Raw genomic sequence first — 14641 nt, 5'->3', positions numbered from 1 at the left:
ATGTCATAAGGATAGGAGCCAGCTTGCCAGGACTCTCACTGGCTAAATGTGGGATAATTTGAGCATCAAAATTAATGATTATAGTCCACTGAACAAAATAAGAATCCATGAAAAATAAATGAATAAATGTTAGAAGAGGAAGAGGATATTTGCACAGTCTCAGAGTTACTTACTCCCTACAAAATATTAATTACAAAAGAAAATAAACTTTACAGTGGAAAATCTGGTAGACACCACCTTATTTGGGTAACTGATGTTAACATCACTAATATGGGACAGATCAAATTGTGTTTCACCCGATAGAGGAGCATCAGGTGAAGATAGAGAAGCATGAGCACCATTCCTGTGATATTTGCCAAAAATACTTAGCCTGAATCTAATCATGAGAAATCAATCATCATCAAACATCAAACTGAGGGACATTCTGCCAAATATCTGACTTATAATCTTCAGAAGTATTGAGGTTATGAAAGTCAAGGGAAGACTGGGAAACTTCCAGCCTAAAGGAAACAAAAGAGGCATGAAACTAAATGAAAACTGTGATTCTGGACTGGATCCTTTTGCTAAGAGGATGTCATTAAATGAGGCCTGAGACTAAATGGCACTAATGTATCAGTGTCACTTCCCTGATTTTGATGGTTGTAATGTGGTTATGTAGGAGGATGTCCTTATTTATTGAAAATACATCCCTCATGATTTTCATTTTTGAATTTAGATCTATGTATGTAGGTTTCTATGGATGATTTTAAAGATAGCATGCGAATAACCTTTGGCCTGGAATCAGAAAGCCTAGGTGCACATTCTGTCCTGGAACTTGTCAGCTGTGAACTTGGGCAAATTAATTAACTTCTTTGAGCCTCAGGCTCCTCATCTGCAACACTAGGGAAATAACAGCTGCCACCCAGAGCTCTGATGATCATGTGAAATGATAGATGTGAAAATACATTATAAACTAAAGTTCTGCACAAAACACAAAGAATTGTCATAATTTAGCTTTACCGAAATTTAGTATTTCCAATTGTAGGTAGTTTCGATACTAAATATTTGCAAATGACATGCAGTAGTGTTTGGGAATTGTATAAATGTTTTGTACAGTTAAGACTGAGATTAAAAAAAAAATTTTTTTAATGTTTATTTTTGGGAGAGAGAAAGAGAGTGTGTGTGTTTGTGTGTGTGTGTGTGTGTGTGTGTGTGTGTGTGCAAGGGAAGGGCAGAGAGAGAGAGGGAGACATAGAATCTGAAGCAGACTCCAGGCTCTGAGCTGTCAGCACAGAGCCCAATGTGGGCTCGAACTCACAAACCACAAGATCAAGACCTGAGCTGAAGTCAGATGCTCAACCAGCTGAGCCACCCAGATGCCCAAGATTAAGATTTTTTTTTTTTTAATGTGTATTTTTGAGAGACAGAGCAAAAGCACGGGGAGGGGCAGAGAGAGAGGGAGACAGAAGATCCAAAATCAGACTCTGTGCTGATAGCAGAGAGCCCAACATGGGGCTCAAACTCACAAGCCTCGAGACCATGACCTGAACCAAAGTCAGATGCTTAACTGAGTCATGCAGGGACCCTAAGATTAAGATTTTTATCTTAACCTTAAAAGTTTGTAAGTTTTGTTTCTATTGTGAGACAAAACAAATCTATATATCGTAATGTGAAAAGTTATTACAGTTGACAGTTCACAACATAATGCATTTGCTGACATCTCACATTTAACTTGGACCATTTACAACTAAACTGCATAAATGAATACAGGGGCATGCTATGAATCTTTAAGAGGAGACTACTTTTATACAAATAAAATGTAGTTTAGTTCTGGGGTTCCTGGCTGGCTCAATTGGAAGAGCATGTGACTTGATCTCGGGGTTGTGAGTTTGAGCCCTACATTGGGTATAGAGATTACTTAAATAAAACTTAAATTAGTTCTGCCACTAAAGTTTTAAAATAATTATGTTTCATGTAAAAAAGAACAGTGAGAAATTTCCTATTACCACTGTTGACAGAAGTGAGGAAGAAATTTACTTAATTGTAATATTTATTTATTTATCTTTGAGAGAGAGAAAGGCAGTGAGTGAGCAGGGAAGGGGCAGAGAGAGAGGATCCCAAGCAACCTCTGTGCTGTCCGTGCGGAGTCCAATGTGGGGCTCGATCTCACAAACTATGAGATCATGACCTGAGCTGAAATCAAGAATCACACACTTAACTGACTGAGCCACCCAGGTATTCCAGAATATGCTTAATTTTTGCTGTAGGTAATGTGGGAGGTGAAATAAAGATGAGGGGGAAGAAATACCATTTGTATATAACTCAACCATAATCTAGAATTTGAAACACCTCGCTGATATGTCCAACACACAAAGTATCCTGAAATTTTGTTCATGAGTTAAATCATATTTACACTTGATCTTAGCCAAAGGCCGAGAAGCAATAATCAAATCATATTTTAAATAACATTGGAGAAATAACTAAATTCTTAAGTCCCTAATTTTATCTTTTAAAATATGCATTTTCCATATATCAACTTTTCTTAAAATAAGGTGTACCTGTAGATTAGAGTTTGAATAAGAATCATGTTTCTTTTTCAAATACCTTTTTTTTCTTTTTAAGATTTTATTCTTGGGGTATCTGGGTGGCTCAGTCAGTTAGATGTCCAGCTTTGGCTCAGGTCATGATCTCATGGTTCGTGAGTTTGAGCCACTGCATCGGGCTCTCTGCTGTCAGCAGCACAGGGCCCTCTTTGGATTCTCTGTCCTCCTTTCTGCCCCTCCCCCATGTGCAGTCTCTGTCTCTCTCTCTCTCTCTCTCTCTCAAAAAAAAAAAAAAAAAAAAAAAAACATTAAAAAAAGATTTTATTTTTAAGTAATCTCTACACATACCGTGGGACTCAAACTCACAACCCTGAGATCAAGAGTCTCATGCTCTACTGACTGACCCAGATAGGCACTCCCAAAATGACATTTTTTTACAAAAGAAAAAAAAAAAAAAACCAGAAATGCTGTTATTTGCTTATAGTATTTTAGGTATTTTAGCATAAAGGTGAGATAACTTTTCCTCCCCAAATATTTGTTGTTTGGGCTGTCACTGGTTACTAACTCTTAGAAATAAATTACTATAATTGGAGTCTTCAATTTTAGAATTGAAGGACTGCTATAATCTATTCTTTCCCATAAATGATAAGATTTAGCAGACATTAAAACTTTTTTCTGATGAGGTATTCAAACAAATACAGAGTTTCCAAATTGGAGTTGGCCAGTGAAGACAACCTATTGTGATGGCTTGAAACAAAACAAAACAAAACACTAAAGACGAACTTGCACTGGTTAGAGCAATTTGGCATGGATATTGTGATGTGTAGGTAAGAGAAACACCATCTGAAATTCCAACTGAAATATATTGTGAATTATTTTTTTTAAAGTCTTCTCTTGAAAAGGTGAGTTGTTTTGAAACACCTAATTTAGAAATACTAAGTAGATCCCAGTTATATGAATCCAAAGGAGAGACAATATTTAAGATTCCATCCTAAAACGTTTATCTTTTCCATTGTGGTAAATGCCCACTAAAACAACTGAGAGGAGTATTGTTTCATTCTAGCAGAGGAAATAACCTCACCTTCATTTAGAAACTTCCAGAACCCGGGGCACCTGGGTGGCTCAATCGGTTAAGTGTCCAACTTTGGCTCAGGTCATGATCTCACGGTTTGTGAGTTTGATGCCCGCATCGGGGCTCTGTGCTGATGGCTCGGAGCCTGGAGGCTGCTTTGGATTCTGTCTCCCTCTCTCTCTGCCTCTCCCCTGCTCATAATCTGTCTCTCAAGAATAAATAAAACATTTTTAAAAATTTAATAAAAAAAGAAATTTTCAGAGCCCAAAAAGAGCAGAGAAATTAGGTAGATCACCAGGTTTGCTCTGCCTGTACTGTGGTTACCTAAACCTTAAAATATTGTTGTCATTAAAATTTAGAGAAAGGTAAGCAATGAAGGGAAAGTAAGAAAAGAAAAAGTTAAGAGATTTGAAATACTCCATCCATGGAACTAATCATGACAAATTTTAATAAAGATCATTTACTTATCTCTGATACCGGAAAAAAAAAGTCAAAAACTAAAATATTTCATGTGAACCAGAACAGCTTTCTACAGTTTAGGGATATTCTCTGTTGTAATGTTTCTTTTTCCCACACTTGGATTTACTAGCATCCTTCTCAAATAAGCACTTTATAAGCTCAACTTTTTTTTTTTTTAATTTTTTTTAACATTTATTCATTTTTGAGACAGAGAGAGACAGAGCATGAACGGGGGAAGGTCAGAGAGAGAGGGAGACACAGAATCCGAAACAGGCTCCAGGCTCTGAGCTGTCAGCACAGAGCCCTACGCGGGGCTCGAACTCACAGACCGCGAGATCATGACCTGAGCCGAAGTCGGACGTCCAACCGACTGAGCCACCCAGGCGCCCCTAAGCTCAACTTTTTAGTTAAGAGCCTTTTGTGTAACTCACCTTGTGTTTTATTATTTTTTTTTAATGTTTATTATTGAAGAGATTGTGCACATGCACAGGAGAGAGGCAGAGAGAGAGGGAGACCAAGGATCTGAAGGGAGCTCTGCGCTGACAGCAGAGAGCCCCATGCAGGGCTTGAACTCATGAACCATGAGATCATGACCTGAGCTGAAGTCAGATGTTTAGCTGACTGAGCCACTCAGGTGCTCCTCACCTTGTGTGAGTTCCATGATGACTTTAAACTATGTATCTCTTCCCACTTAGCATAAGACTATTTTGCTTTTATTGCATTACTTATGGGATAATAGGTTGCAACATAGTCTCTCTGAGGAAACTACCGCTTCTCTTCCCCACCCTTCCCTAACCAAAAAAAAAAAAAAAAAAAAAAAAAAAGAAAAAAGGGATGGTGGAAAATGTCCTCTGGTTACTGCTATTTAATGAAGACAACCATTCTGAACAATTCTGGTGTCTTAAGCATTAGTTGTTGATTTATGAGTAAAGAGACTTGCTAAGTAAGGAACCAGGCTTCAGTTGTATGATTTTGTAGCTAAGCACTAAGATATGTGTAAGAACACCACAGTGAAGCCATTGCATTCCATAGTTTTAAGCTTTGCTTTGACAGTGAACCCCAAATCAATTATACAAGTAGAACATATCAGGTCACTCTTTCCTACTTACCAGGGAGAATATGATCCTAATTCTAGAAGAATAATCTCCCTTTTAAGGCTTGGGGGGTGGGGTGGATAAGTTAAATGGAAATTCATATTTAAGCTTAAATTTTGAGATTAGTGTCATCAAATTAACAAGCCTAGTAAAAAGGATGGTGAGGAGTGATTCATCTCACCAACGAACTTTTTTTGCCTTATTTTGAGATTTCATTATTTGATTCGATTTTCACGATTTGATTTTGGAGCTATTATATAGACTTTGTGCTTGTCAGGTTCTTGCATCCATCTCCAGATGGGGCAGCCAGGGCAATGAATTTAGGTTACAAGTCATATGCAGTCTGCACAACAAATGGAACGAATTTTAAATGGGTTAAGTTTTCTGGAAGAGTGATGAATTCTTTGGCTTCATTACTTATCAATATAGGAAACAACTTTAGTTGAATTGCCTCCATGCCTTTGTCTTGTGTCTTGCCTATTTCTTGGGTATTTCTTACTAATAAAATCACAGCAAAAAAAAAAAAAAAAAAAAAAAAAAAAAATTAACGTCAGTACTTAACTTTACAATTCAATTCCATTTTTATTTTTACTTTTATGTAAATACTACATTAAATGTAAAAGATCTTTAAAAGATTGTTTTAAAGTCCATCTCCCTACTTCTACGTTTTCCTTTAAAAAAAAATCCATAGTAGTACTGATAAATAGGGATCAAGGAAATGCAAACTATGCAGAACAGAGATTTTTTTTTTTTTTTTTTTTTTTTTTTAAGTCCAGTGAAGTCTGACAACATTTCAAAATGCCTATATAATTCCCTCAATACCTGGCTTGGCCAACTCTAATTCTGTTTGAAAAAGTGCTTTTTAAAAAATAATATCTTTGAAGCATGTATAAGTGTGTCTGGGATGGAAAGAATCCATATCTGAATATCTTTATAAAGTAGTTCTTAAAATTTGCAAAGCTATTTACCACTGAGTACACTGCCACTTATACAATCCCTCTCCTTTCAGCTTGAAAGAAAGCAAAGAAAATGGAAATACGGTAGCATGAAGGAAGGAAAGAGTGAAGATAATGAAGGTAGGTCAGTGAGGGACATTTTTTAATCCCTCTTCTCTTTTCCTCTAATATTTCGGGAAACTTCTCAGCAGCTCACATCTATAAGGAAAATATCCCGCCGAGAAAGGCAAAGAATCAGAAATAGAAGGATGTAGGGGGAACACAGGAAGATGGCTGGGGCAGAGATTGTTGGGGAAAGGAAGCCAAGAGAGGAAGATCTATAATTGGATAAAACCAGGCCTCTGCTATATGGGTCTTCTTTCTATAAGGTTAGAATCAAATTTGATTTATATAGAGGAGTGAAGTAATATGGGGCTAGATGAGTGAGTCCTTTTATCATTGACTAGGCTTTATTCCCTTTAAGATTTTGATGAGGAAATCTTATACAAGGTGAATTTGCTTCTTTACTTACACATCTGAGAGTCACAAGCCACAAAAGGTCAAGTTTACTTGATATGTATTAAAGGCTTTATGTGAAATGAAAAGCTACTCATTTAACTGACCCTTTTCCAATCAGCCTTACTTAGTTTAGACTCAATCTTGGGAAATTATCTGGAGGACTCACAGTCCTGATTGTCACCAGGAAGGGTTGGGGGAGTTCCATTTAAGGCTAACCCAAAGTCTCCAATTACTTCTGGACTAAGGATGACCTTGGTTATAGTCAGGGTGCCAGACCTATATATCCTATAAGCAAGAATTGGACTTATCCTCTTCACAGAGCAAAGTAACCCAGTCATTTGAAACAGAGCTTAAACCAGATAGTTAACTGAGCACTGAAGATGCATTTGTCAGTATCCATCTTCAAAGCAGTTCACGGCCAAGCCACAGTGACTGATGAAATAGGCCAGATTTGCCTGTGGAATGTTATCCTGAATGTTTAGCTGGCAGAGACAGGAAGATGGCAATGAAGTGCAGCAGACGCTGAACACTGACCCATAAAGGAAGGTGTGTGGCTACAGTAGTGTCACAGGAAAAGGAGAAGGTGACAGAACATGTGTAGCAGTTATACCCTTATAATAACATACATACACATTTGAGTAGGTGGAATTTGTTAATGTAAGAAAAATTAAAGGAAATTCATATAGTTTGGAATGGGCCCAAAGTATTGGAATAGAGATAAGGATACACTGAAACAACAGTATACACAGACACACATGCTCACATGTATACATTATTTTTCAGTTTAGTTTCTACATCTTCCTCTCCTGACTCCACAGCAGCACACAGGTTAAAGGGTTCTAGTAGATTCCAGCTACAGAATTCTATGCTATTCAGAAAATATATGGCTAGCAAAACAGCATCCCTGTTTTCTCCTACGTGGTTTATGCATTCATGACAGTGAAACCTTTAGAAGCAAATGGATGTCACAATGATAATAACAAGAAATGATACATGAGACTTTTACAAACTTGATTCTAAACCTAATCCTAACTGACTAGATGGTGGTTTTCATCACCTCCATACACACCCTGCACATCCAAAATAGTCCAGTTCAGCTGTGTCACAGAGCTAACGTAATATGTCGGGGAGATTTCACAGAAAGAAGTAGTTGGAGGCCATTACAGTCTGGGCACCATAGTCTTTGGGACTGTCTCTCCATGAAGAAGGCCCTTCCATTGTCAGGCTTAGCTGGAAACTCTGACTCAGAGGGGAGAAGGCGAGGCATGACTAGTCAGAACCAGAGGAGAGGTTGTTGGGAAGCCATTTTCCTCTCATTGAAGTGTTTTATATGGCGTTCAAGTGGACGTCCCCATAGGGAATTTCTGTTGGTGTTTCGGGAGTGATACCTTTAATGATACGCTGTTGAGAAGAAAATATGATGTTATAAACATAATTTAACAGTATTGCAAAAATATTTCAACCTTAGTATTGAAACATTTAAATAGCATGTTAATGGCATTTAATAGTAAGTTGGAATAGTCTCATTGACTTTCCTTAAGAAAGAAATTCCCAGGTGGCTCAGTTGGTTAAGTGTCTAACTCTTGATATCAGCTCAGGTCATGATCTCATGGTTCATGAGTTGAGTCCCATGTCAGGCTCTGCGCCTGACAGTGTGGAGCCTACTTGAGATTCTGTCTCACCCTTTCTGCCCCTCTCCCACTTTCTCTCTCTCTTCAAAATAAATAAACATTAAATTTTTTTTTAAACAAAGGAATTCCCAATTTGCTCTCAAATATAGATAAAAATGATACATTCAGGGAGCAACTGGCTGACTCAGTCGGAAAGCATGCAACTCTTGGTCTTGGAATCTGAAGTTTGAGACCCATGTTGGGTATAGAGATCACATACATACATACATACATAAAACTTTAAAAAATGACATATTCAGGAACTATAACCGTCTGTAAACTAAGAATATCACTGTAACACTAATGGGAGAAAATAATGAACTTTCAATAGAACCCTCCACTGGCCTATAACATGCTTTTGATGACCTGGGTAAGGGCATCTTTTTCTCTGGACATAGGAGGCCTGCTGTGGCCACACAGGGCCTGGGGAGCAGAGTGAGTGCTGGCCTCTGTCCCCCAGCTCCCTCACCCCTCAGCCAGCCTCCTTGTGCCCGGCATATACACCCCAGGCATGGGGCACAGTGCCAGCAGTCACTGTAATGGCTGGGCTGTTACTGATTTAATGAATCTACCTGTGAAGGAGTACTGGTTAATTCATACAAGGGTACAGATTATCATAACTAAGTTGAAAAAGATGTGACCATTTAAGTCATTACTCCTAAAGCAAACTCATGTTGACATAGAACTCACTATAGGGAAAAGGTTGAGAGTCTTTAGCTTAGAAACAGCTGAAGTACACAGAAGCTTTAAGACAGATCTAAAATATGTTTGGGCTTGGGTATGAAATATACAGCCCACCTTTTAAAACTTAGCATCAAGGTGACATGAAGCAGCTCAGGGTTGTGAAGAAGGAAAAACAGCACCACTTCAGAGGCTTAGAAAAATCTTTACTGAGTGGCTTAGTAAAATTTTTGATGGCCAAAAGTCTGTATGTATAGGAAGTGGGCAAAATTGGATCTGAAAGTAGTTTTTGATTTACGGATTTTAGGTGAAGCTCTGCTTCTCGTCCTTTAGATTTTGGGTTGAAAAAGTATGTAGTCCCCTCTGATCTTTTTTTCTTTTTTGAGTATAGTTGATACACAATGTTACATTAGTTTCAGTCCTTCAATCTTTTTTATTCTTATTTATTTATTGAGAGAGAGAGAGAGAGAGAGAGAGAGAGAATGCACACAAGCAGGTGAGGGGCAGCGGGAGAGAGAAAGAATCTCAAGAAGGCTCCACATGGAGCCCGACGGGGGTGGGGAGCAAGGGGCTCCATCTCAGGACCATGGGATCATGACCTGAGCCCAAATCAAGAGTGGGGCACCTAACTGACTGAGCCAACCAGGCACCCCCCGATTCAATCTTTTTATTTCCTGGTTCTGGGAGTTCTTTAAGGAGCAGGGCCTATAGAATCCAAACAGTTCTAGCCGCACCATTAATGAAATTAATAAAATTATGTATTTTGTGTTTCTAATGACCTTACCATTCAAGCACTGAAATCTCGCACTAGAAATCCCCTTAAAAAGGAGTTGCTCCAGTCCTCATCAGCTACCAGGACGTGTCAAGCCATAGAAAGTGAAGTTTCACAAACCATCCTTCCCCACAGACGAGTATGTAAATCATAACTGATTAAACAGAATTATGTCTTGGTAATTTGGAACTGGACACAGATAATTCTAACTACTCTTTAAAAATTTTTTTTAATTATTGTGAGAGAGAGAGTGCAAGTCGGGTAGAGAGAGAGGGAGGGAAAGAATCCCAAGCAGGCTCTGCACTGTCAGCACAGAACCCAACACGGGGCTCGAACTCACAAACAGTGAGATCATGACCTGAGCTGAGATTGAAGTCTGTTGTTTAACGAACTGAGCCATCCAGGTGCCCCAATAATTCTAACTACCCTTAAGTGGAGCTATGTTGTGCAGGGAGAGAAGGTGTATGGTGTATACTAAGGTGTTTGGTAGAATGGTGGAATGAACAGCATTGTAAAGTAGAATTTTGGCTTTTGTATTCTAGTCCCTAGCCACCCATTCTGCTGCCCTTCTGGTTGCTGATATCCCAAAATGCCAGGTCCGCTTTTTGCCATAATTTGGCAGCATTCTAGTTGCTGGACTACCATTGCTCTCAAAACTTGCCAGGCCCTGGCCTTTTACAAGATGATAATCTAAGAAAACGGATCACTATTGACGTCTTCATGAATGCTTACTTATTAGGGGACATCTTCCCAGGATCTTTGTGTAGTTTACTGGAGGTTTTTACAACAATGACCTAATCTAGTTGAATGACTCCAAACTTGAGACTTCCAGGATGCAGGTGCATATGCTGTCCTCCAAATTCCAGGTGAACAGTGGTAGACTTTCCACATAAAAGTCCAACTTTTGATCTGCCTAGGGTCCTAAAGAGTTAAGAAATTTACCTTTCTCTTAGTCTTTTTTTTTTTTTTCTTAACTATACCAAAATTGCATATGAGGCCTCCCTTATAGGTAGAATGTTATGGACCAAGGTATTTTGGTAGCATAATGAGATAATATACATGAAGACGCTTTGAAAAATATACAATCTTATATAAACTGTAAGGTTCTATGATTAAAATTAATTTTATCATTTTTTTTAAGTAGGCTCCACCCCTACGTGGGGCTTGAACTCACAACCCTGAGATCAAGTCACAACCCTGAGATCAAGAGTCAGATGCTCTACCAACTGAGCCTCCCAGGTGTCCCTAAAATTTTAGAGCACATTATTCATTACTGTATTAATATTACTATAATGGTAAGTTGTTTTTACTCTAATTCCTTAAGCTAAAACTACTACATCCTTATTTAGTGATGATTTTCAAAATAGCACTCGTCATACTGCTGTTAGAAAAATGGCCATGGACATTTTCCACCATCATCTCTACTTAAAATTCACATACTGCTTCAGACATGACAGATCTGATGTCCATGCCCAATGGCAAGCAGAAGGCAGAGGAGTCATCTGATGAGTACAGAATGCTATACACACCTCAAGCTGTGTGCTGTGGCGCATGCAAATAACCAGCTCACTCTTTTGCCACTGTATCTGAGGCTTATGGAGATGCCTTTTAAGGTGACAGAGGCAGCCGTCACAGGTCTACACCATGGTGTAGGTGAGCTTCATGTGGTGGACTCATCTCTTTCGAACAGAGCATAACAAGAAGACCCTTTTCTCCCAAAACGATTTAACTACTCTGAACACACACACTAGCACCTACCTCTTTAAATGTCCCTGGAGTGATGATCAGCCGATACGTTATATATGTGGGGATGCAGATAAAAGACGAGGTTCCTATGCAGTAACCCAGGACGATACTCCACTGAGGATAATTATATTGGAAAAGTCGTAGCTGTGGTGGGCTCATCAAAAAACTGCAAATGATGAACTAAAACAGAAATACCAAAAACATTCAAAATCTTAACAATATCCGTGCAGACAGGGACAGTTCTGATACCATGAACACCAAATGCTAAGGCTGAGATCCTCTTGGGAAATTCCCCAGATGTGATCTATCCTGCACTGAGCTCTGACACATGGGATCCACAAATTTCTGTGCCTAAGCAGCAACAATAAAACAGGTGCTTCTATTGATTTTCCTTTCCACCCCCCACCTTAACCCTTAGAGCAGGGACACCAAGCCTCAGAAAGTTGTTTCTGGGGGAATTACAGCAACCCCTTCAGGGCAAAGGGGAAGAGACCAGCATCTACTAAGAGTGGTTTGGGGCCTGTCCTCCCAGACAGTGAAGACTAAACTGGATGACCTCTCCACGGCTCCTGCCAGTCCTAAGGCTTCATACTTCTCTGCTTTATTCTCTTTTCCTCCTTCATTTCTCAGCTGTGATTATTTTTGGTCAGATGGAAGTTAGCTTTGTCCAGGAGAGATACTAAGGTTCTCAAGTCCTGTAGAGGACTTGGGCTCCTGGGTACACGTTCCTACTTTTCCCTTTTCTTGAGCTCTCTGCTTTCAGCATTGAGCACCTCAGCCTGGGGTTTCAACAAGGATGGCTTGAGGCATCTGAACAGTGGGTGCCCACCTGCCCCAGGCCCTCATCGCGAAAGGAATAATGGAAGGAAAAAGTAGCTTAATATACTTTTTACTTGAAAACTCAGTGAAAATTTCTCCCAAGAAAAGTTCTACAGTGTGTTCCCAACACTCCGTTTATAAGTTTTCTTATTTCAGTTTGGTTTCCAGAGAGAGCGTAAATATCAGTTTTTGCCCAGTAACCACTGGGCCGAAATCGTTATTGCTCTTGGTTTAATTTTATTTTATTACTTCATAGTCATAAAGAAGACAGTAATGTAAATTATTTGTGTGGTTAAACATCTATTTGTATCTTTTTTTCTTTGTCTGCAGGTAATAAAATGGGAAGCTGTTAAACACATATCCATCTTTAGTTGTCCTAAGTCCAGGAGGAAGCTTTCAAAACAGGAGCCTGGCCAATTACAAACCTTTCTCTGGACTTACTCTCCTCACCCCAGACCCAGCTACTAAGGAAGCCAGTTTTGGAACATGGAAAGATGGATTGGATGCAGTTAGGAGCCCTGATCTCATCTTGATGTCAGGTGTGTGAAATCCAGCACAGTTCAGAGGGGCCTCAAGCTCTTGGGGCAGAGCCAGTAAGTGTTGCTCCAGACACACCTTTGCAGGGCCCTCTCTCCTTGCTCATATATAATATTTTCTCTTTTTGTAACTTGGCCTCAGTGAAAAAGAGTATTTTTAGTAAGCTACTCATTGTTTACTGAAAGCAGCCTTAAAAAGCCCAGGGCAAGGGCTCTGTTAAGTAAACCCAGAAGTGGAAGACAGACTTGCCTCCTCTTAATTGGGCACTGGAGCACTTGCCTTTAGAGGAAGTGAGTAAAGCAAACATCACAGGAATTATGAGTGATGTGCCTGAACACAGATCTGTGCAGGGGTTCTGCTGGGCACAGAAACTCACTGACTGTACACCAAGTATTCACCCAGTCTGTTAGACGACCAGAGGTTCAGAGAAATTAAAAGTACTAAGAACCCAGAGCCAGGACTAGGGTAGAACACGTGAGGCACTCACCTTGGGCACAACATGTAAGTAAATTTTAGCAATCAAGAAATAATACTATGGTGCAATAGTTTAAATAGACAAGATCTGACAGGGCCAGATTAGGGTAGGGTGGGTGAAGTGAGACATGCAAGCACAGGGTCAGATCTTGTGTTTATTTAAAATGAAATCTGTTGATTAGGGACTTTTTTTTTTTTAATGTTTATTCATGAGAGGGAGAGAGACAGAGCATGAGCCGGGGAGGGGCAGAGAGAGGGAGACACAGAATCTGAAGCAGGTTCCAGACTCTGAGCTGTCAACACAGAGCCCCAACGCGGGGCTCAAACTCACAAACTGTGAGATAATGACCTGAGCTGAAGTCAGATGCTTAACCGACTGAGCCATCCAGGTACCCCAAATGGAGACTTTTTTTGCATTAATTTTGGTTTTTTAGAAAATATTACATTAAAATGGTCTTTATCTTGATTACTGAGTTTTTCGGCACCTCCCCTGCTGAATTTTATGCCTGTGGTGAGTGCCTCACTTGCCTCTCCCAAATCTCAGCTCTGGACATCATCTCCTCACTGTGTAGGAAATACTAAAGTAAACAAACAGACATGGCTTCTTCCCTCAAGGAAATAATGCAATGTCTCCAATTGCTTTGAAAAACAAATGAAAGGATTTAAGTAGATTATCTAAAAGCATTGGTAATAATATAAATTAATAATCCACTTATGTCAGAGTTTATGCTTCTAGTAATGGCAGGCTAGGTGGTTCATGCCAACACCCTCACTGAAAACAACTGAAACTTCTGACTTAAAAAAAAAGAAATATATATATATATATACGTATATATATATATATATATATATATATATATACGTATATATATATATATATACGTATATATATATACGTATATATATGTGTATATATATATATATATATATATATATATATGTATATATATATGTTTTTAATCTACCAAAAAGCACCAGTGAGCTGATAAGGTAATAAGGAACTACCAGGCCAAGATCTAGGGGAACATACCAGAGCCGCTGGGCCCTGAGAATTATCTGCTGCCTGGGACAATAGTTGGCTTTGGTTTTTAGAAAACTTCAGGGTCCAGGGGAATGGAAGTCAAGAAGGGATTCTGGGGTAGAGAGAGACACAGGCAGCATCGCAGAGGCAAGAATGAACATTCATCTTCTATGTTACTGTCCAGATGTATGGGTATAAAATGCCAAACAAAGGACTGCCCAGAGAAAGTCAAAAGAGAATACAAAATGGTTTTTTGTTTTGTTTTTGTTTTTAAAGACAGGAAGTAACAGCTATATGCCAAAGGCAGAGATGTCCCAGAC

General features: G+C 39.1%; 1 protein-coding gene across 1 annotated transcript in view; it reads right to left on the bottom strand.

Annotated features, from left to right (window-relative positions):
• Positions 1 to 5883: 5883 nt before the first annotated feature.
• SLC6A4 (solute carrier family 6 member 4) overlaps positions 5884 to 14641 on the bottom strand; it is a 42281-nt gene continuing 33523 nt past the window's right edge. The window contains exons 13-14 of the mRNA XM_042915085.1: positions 11483 to 11650; positions 5884 to 8002 (exon numbers count right to left, since the gene is read on the bottom strand). Coding sequence (XP_042771019.1) covers positions 7928 to 8002; positions 11483 to 11650 — 243 coding nt within the window. The 3' untranslated portion in view covers positions 5884 to 7927. The remainder of the gene's footprint in view (positions 8003 to 11482; positions 11651 to 14641) is intronic.

The sequence above is a fragment of the Panthera leo genome, chromosome E1, assembly GCF_018350215.1.
Source record: "Panthera leo isolate Ple1 chromosome E1, P.leo_Ple1_pat1.1, whole genome shotgun sequence".
Classification (NCBI taxonomy): Eukaryota; Metazoa; Chordata; class Mammalia; order Carnivora; family Felidae; genus Panthera; species Panthera leo.
The sequence above is the reverse complement of the archived record's forward strand: the minus strand, read 5'-3'. Positions and strand labels throughout refer to the sequence as shown.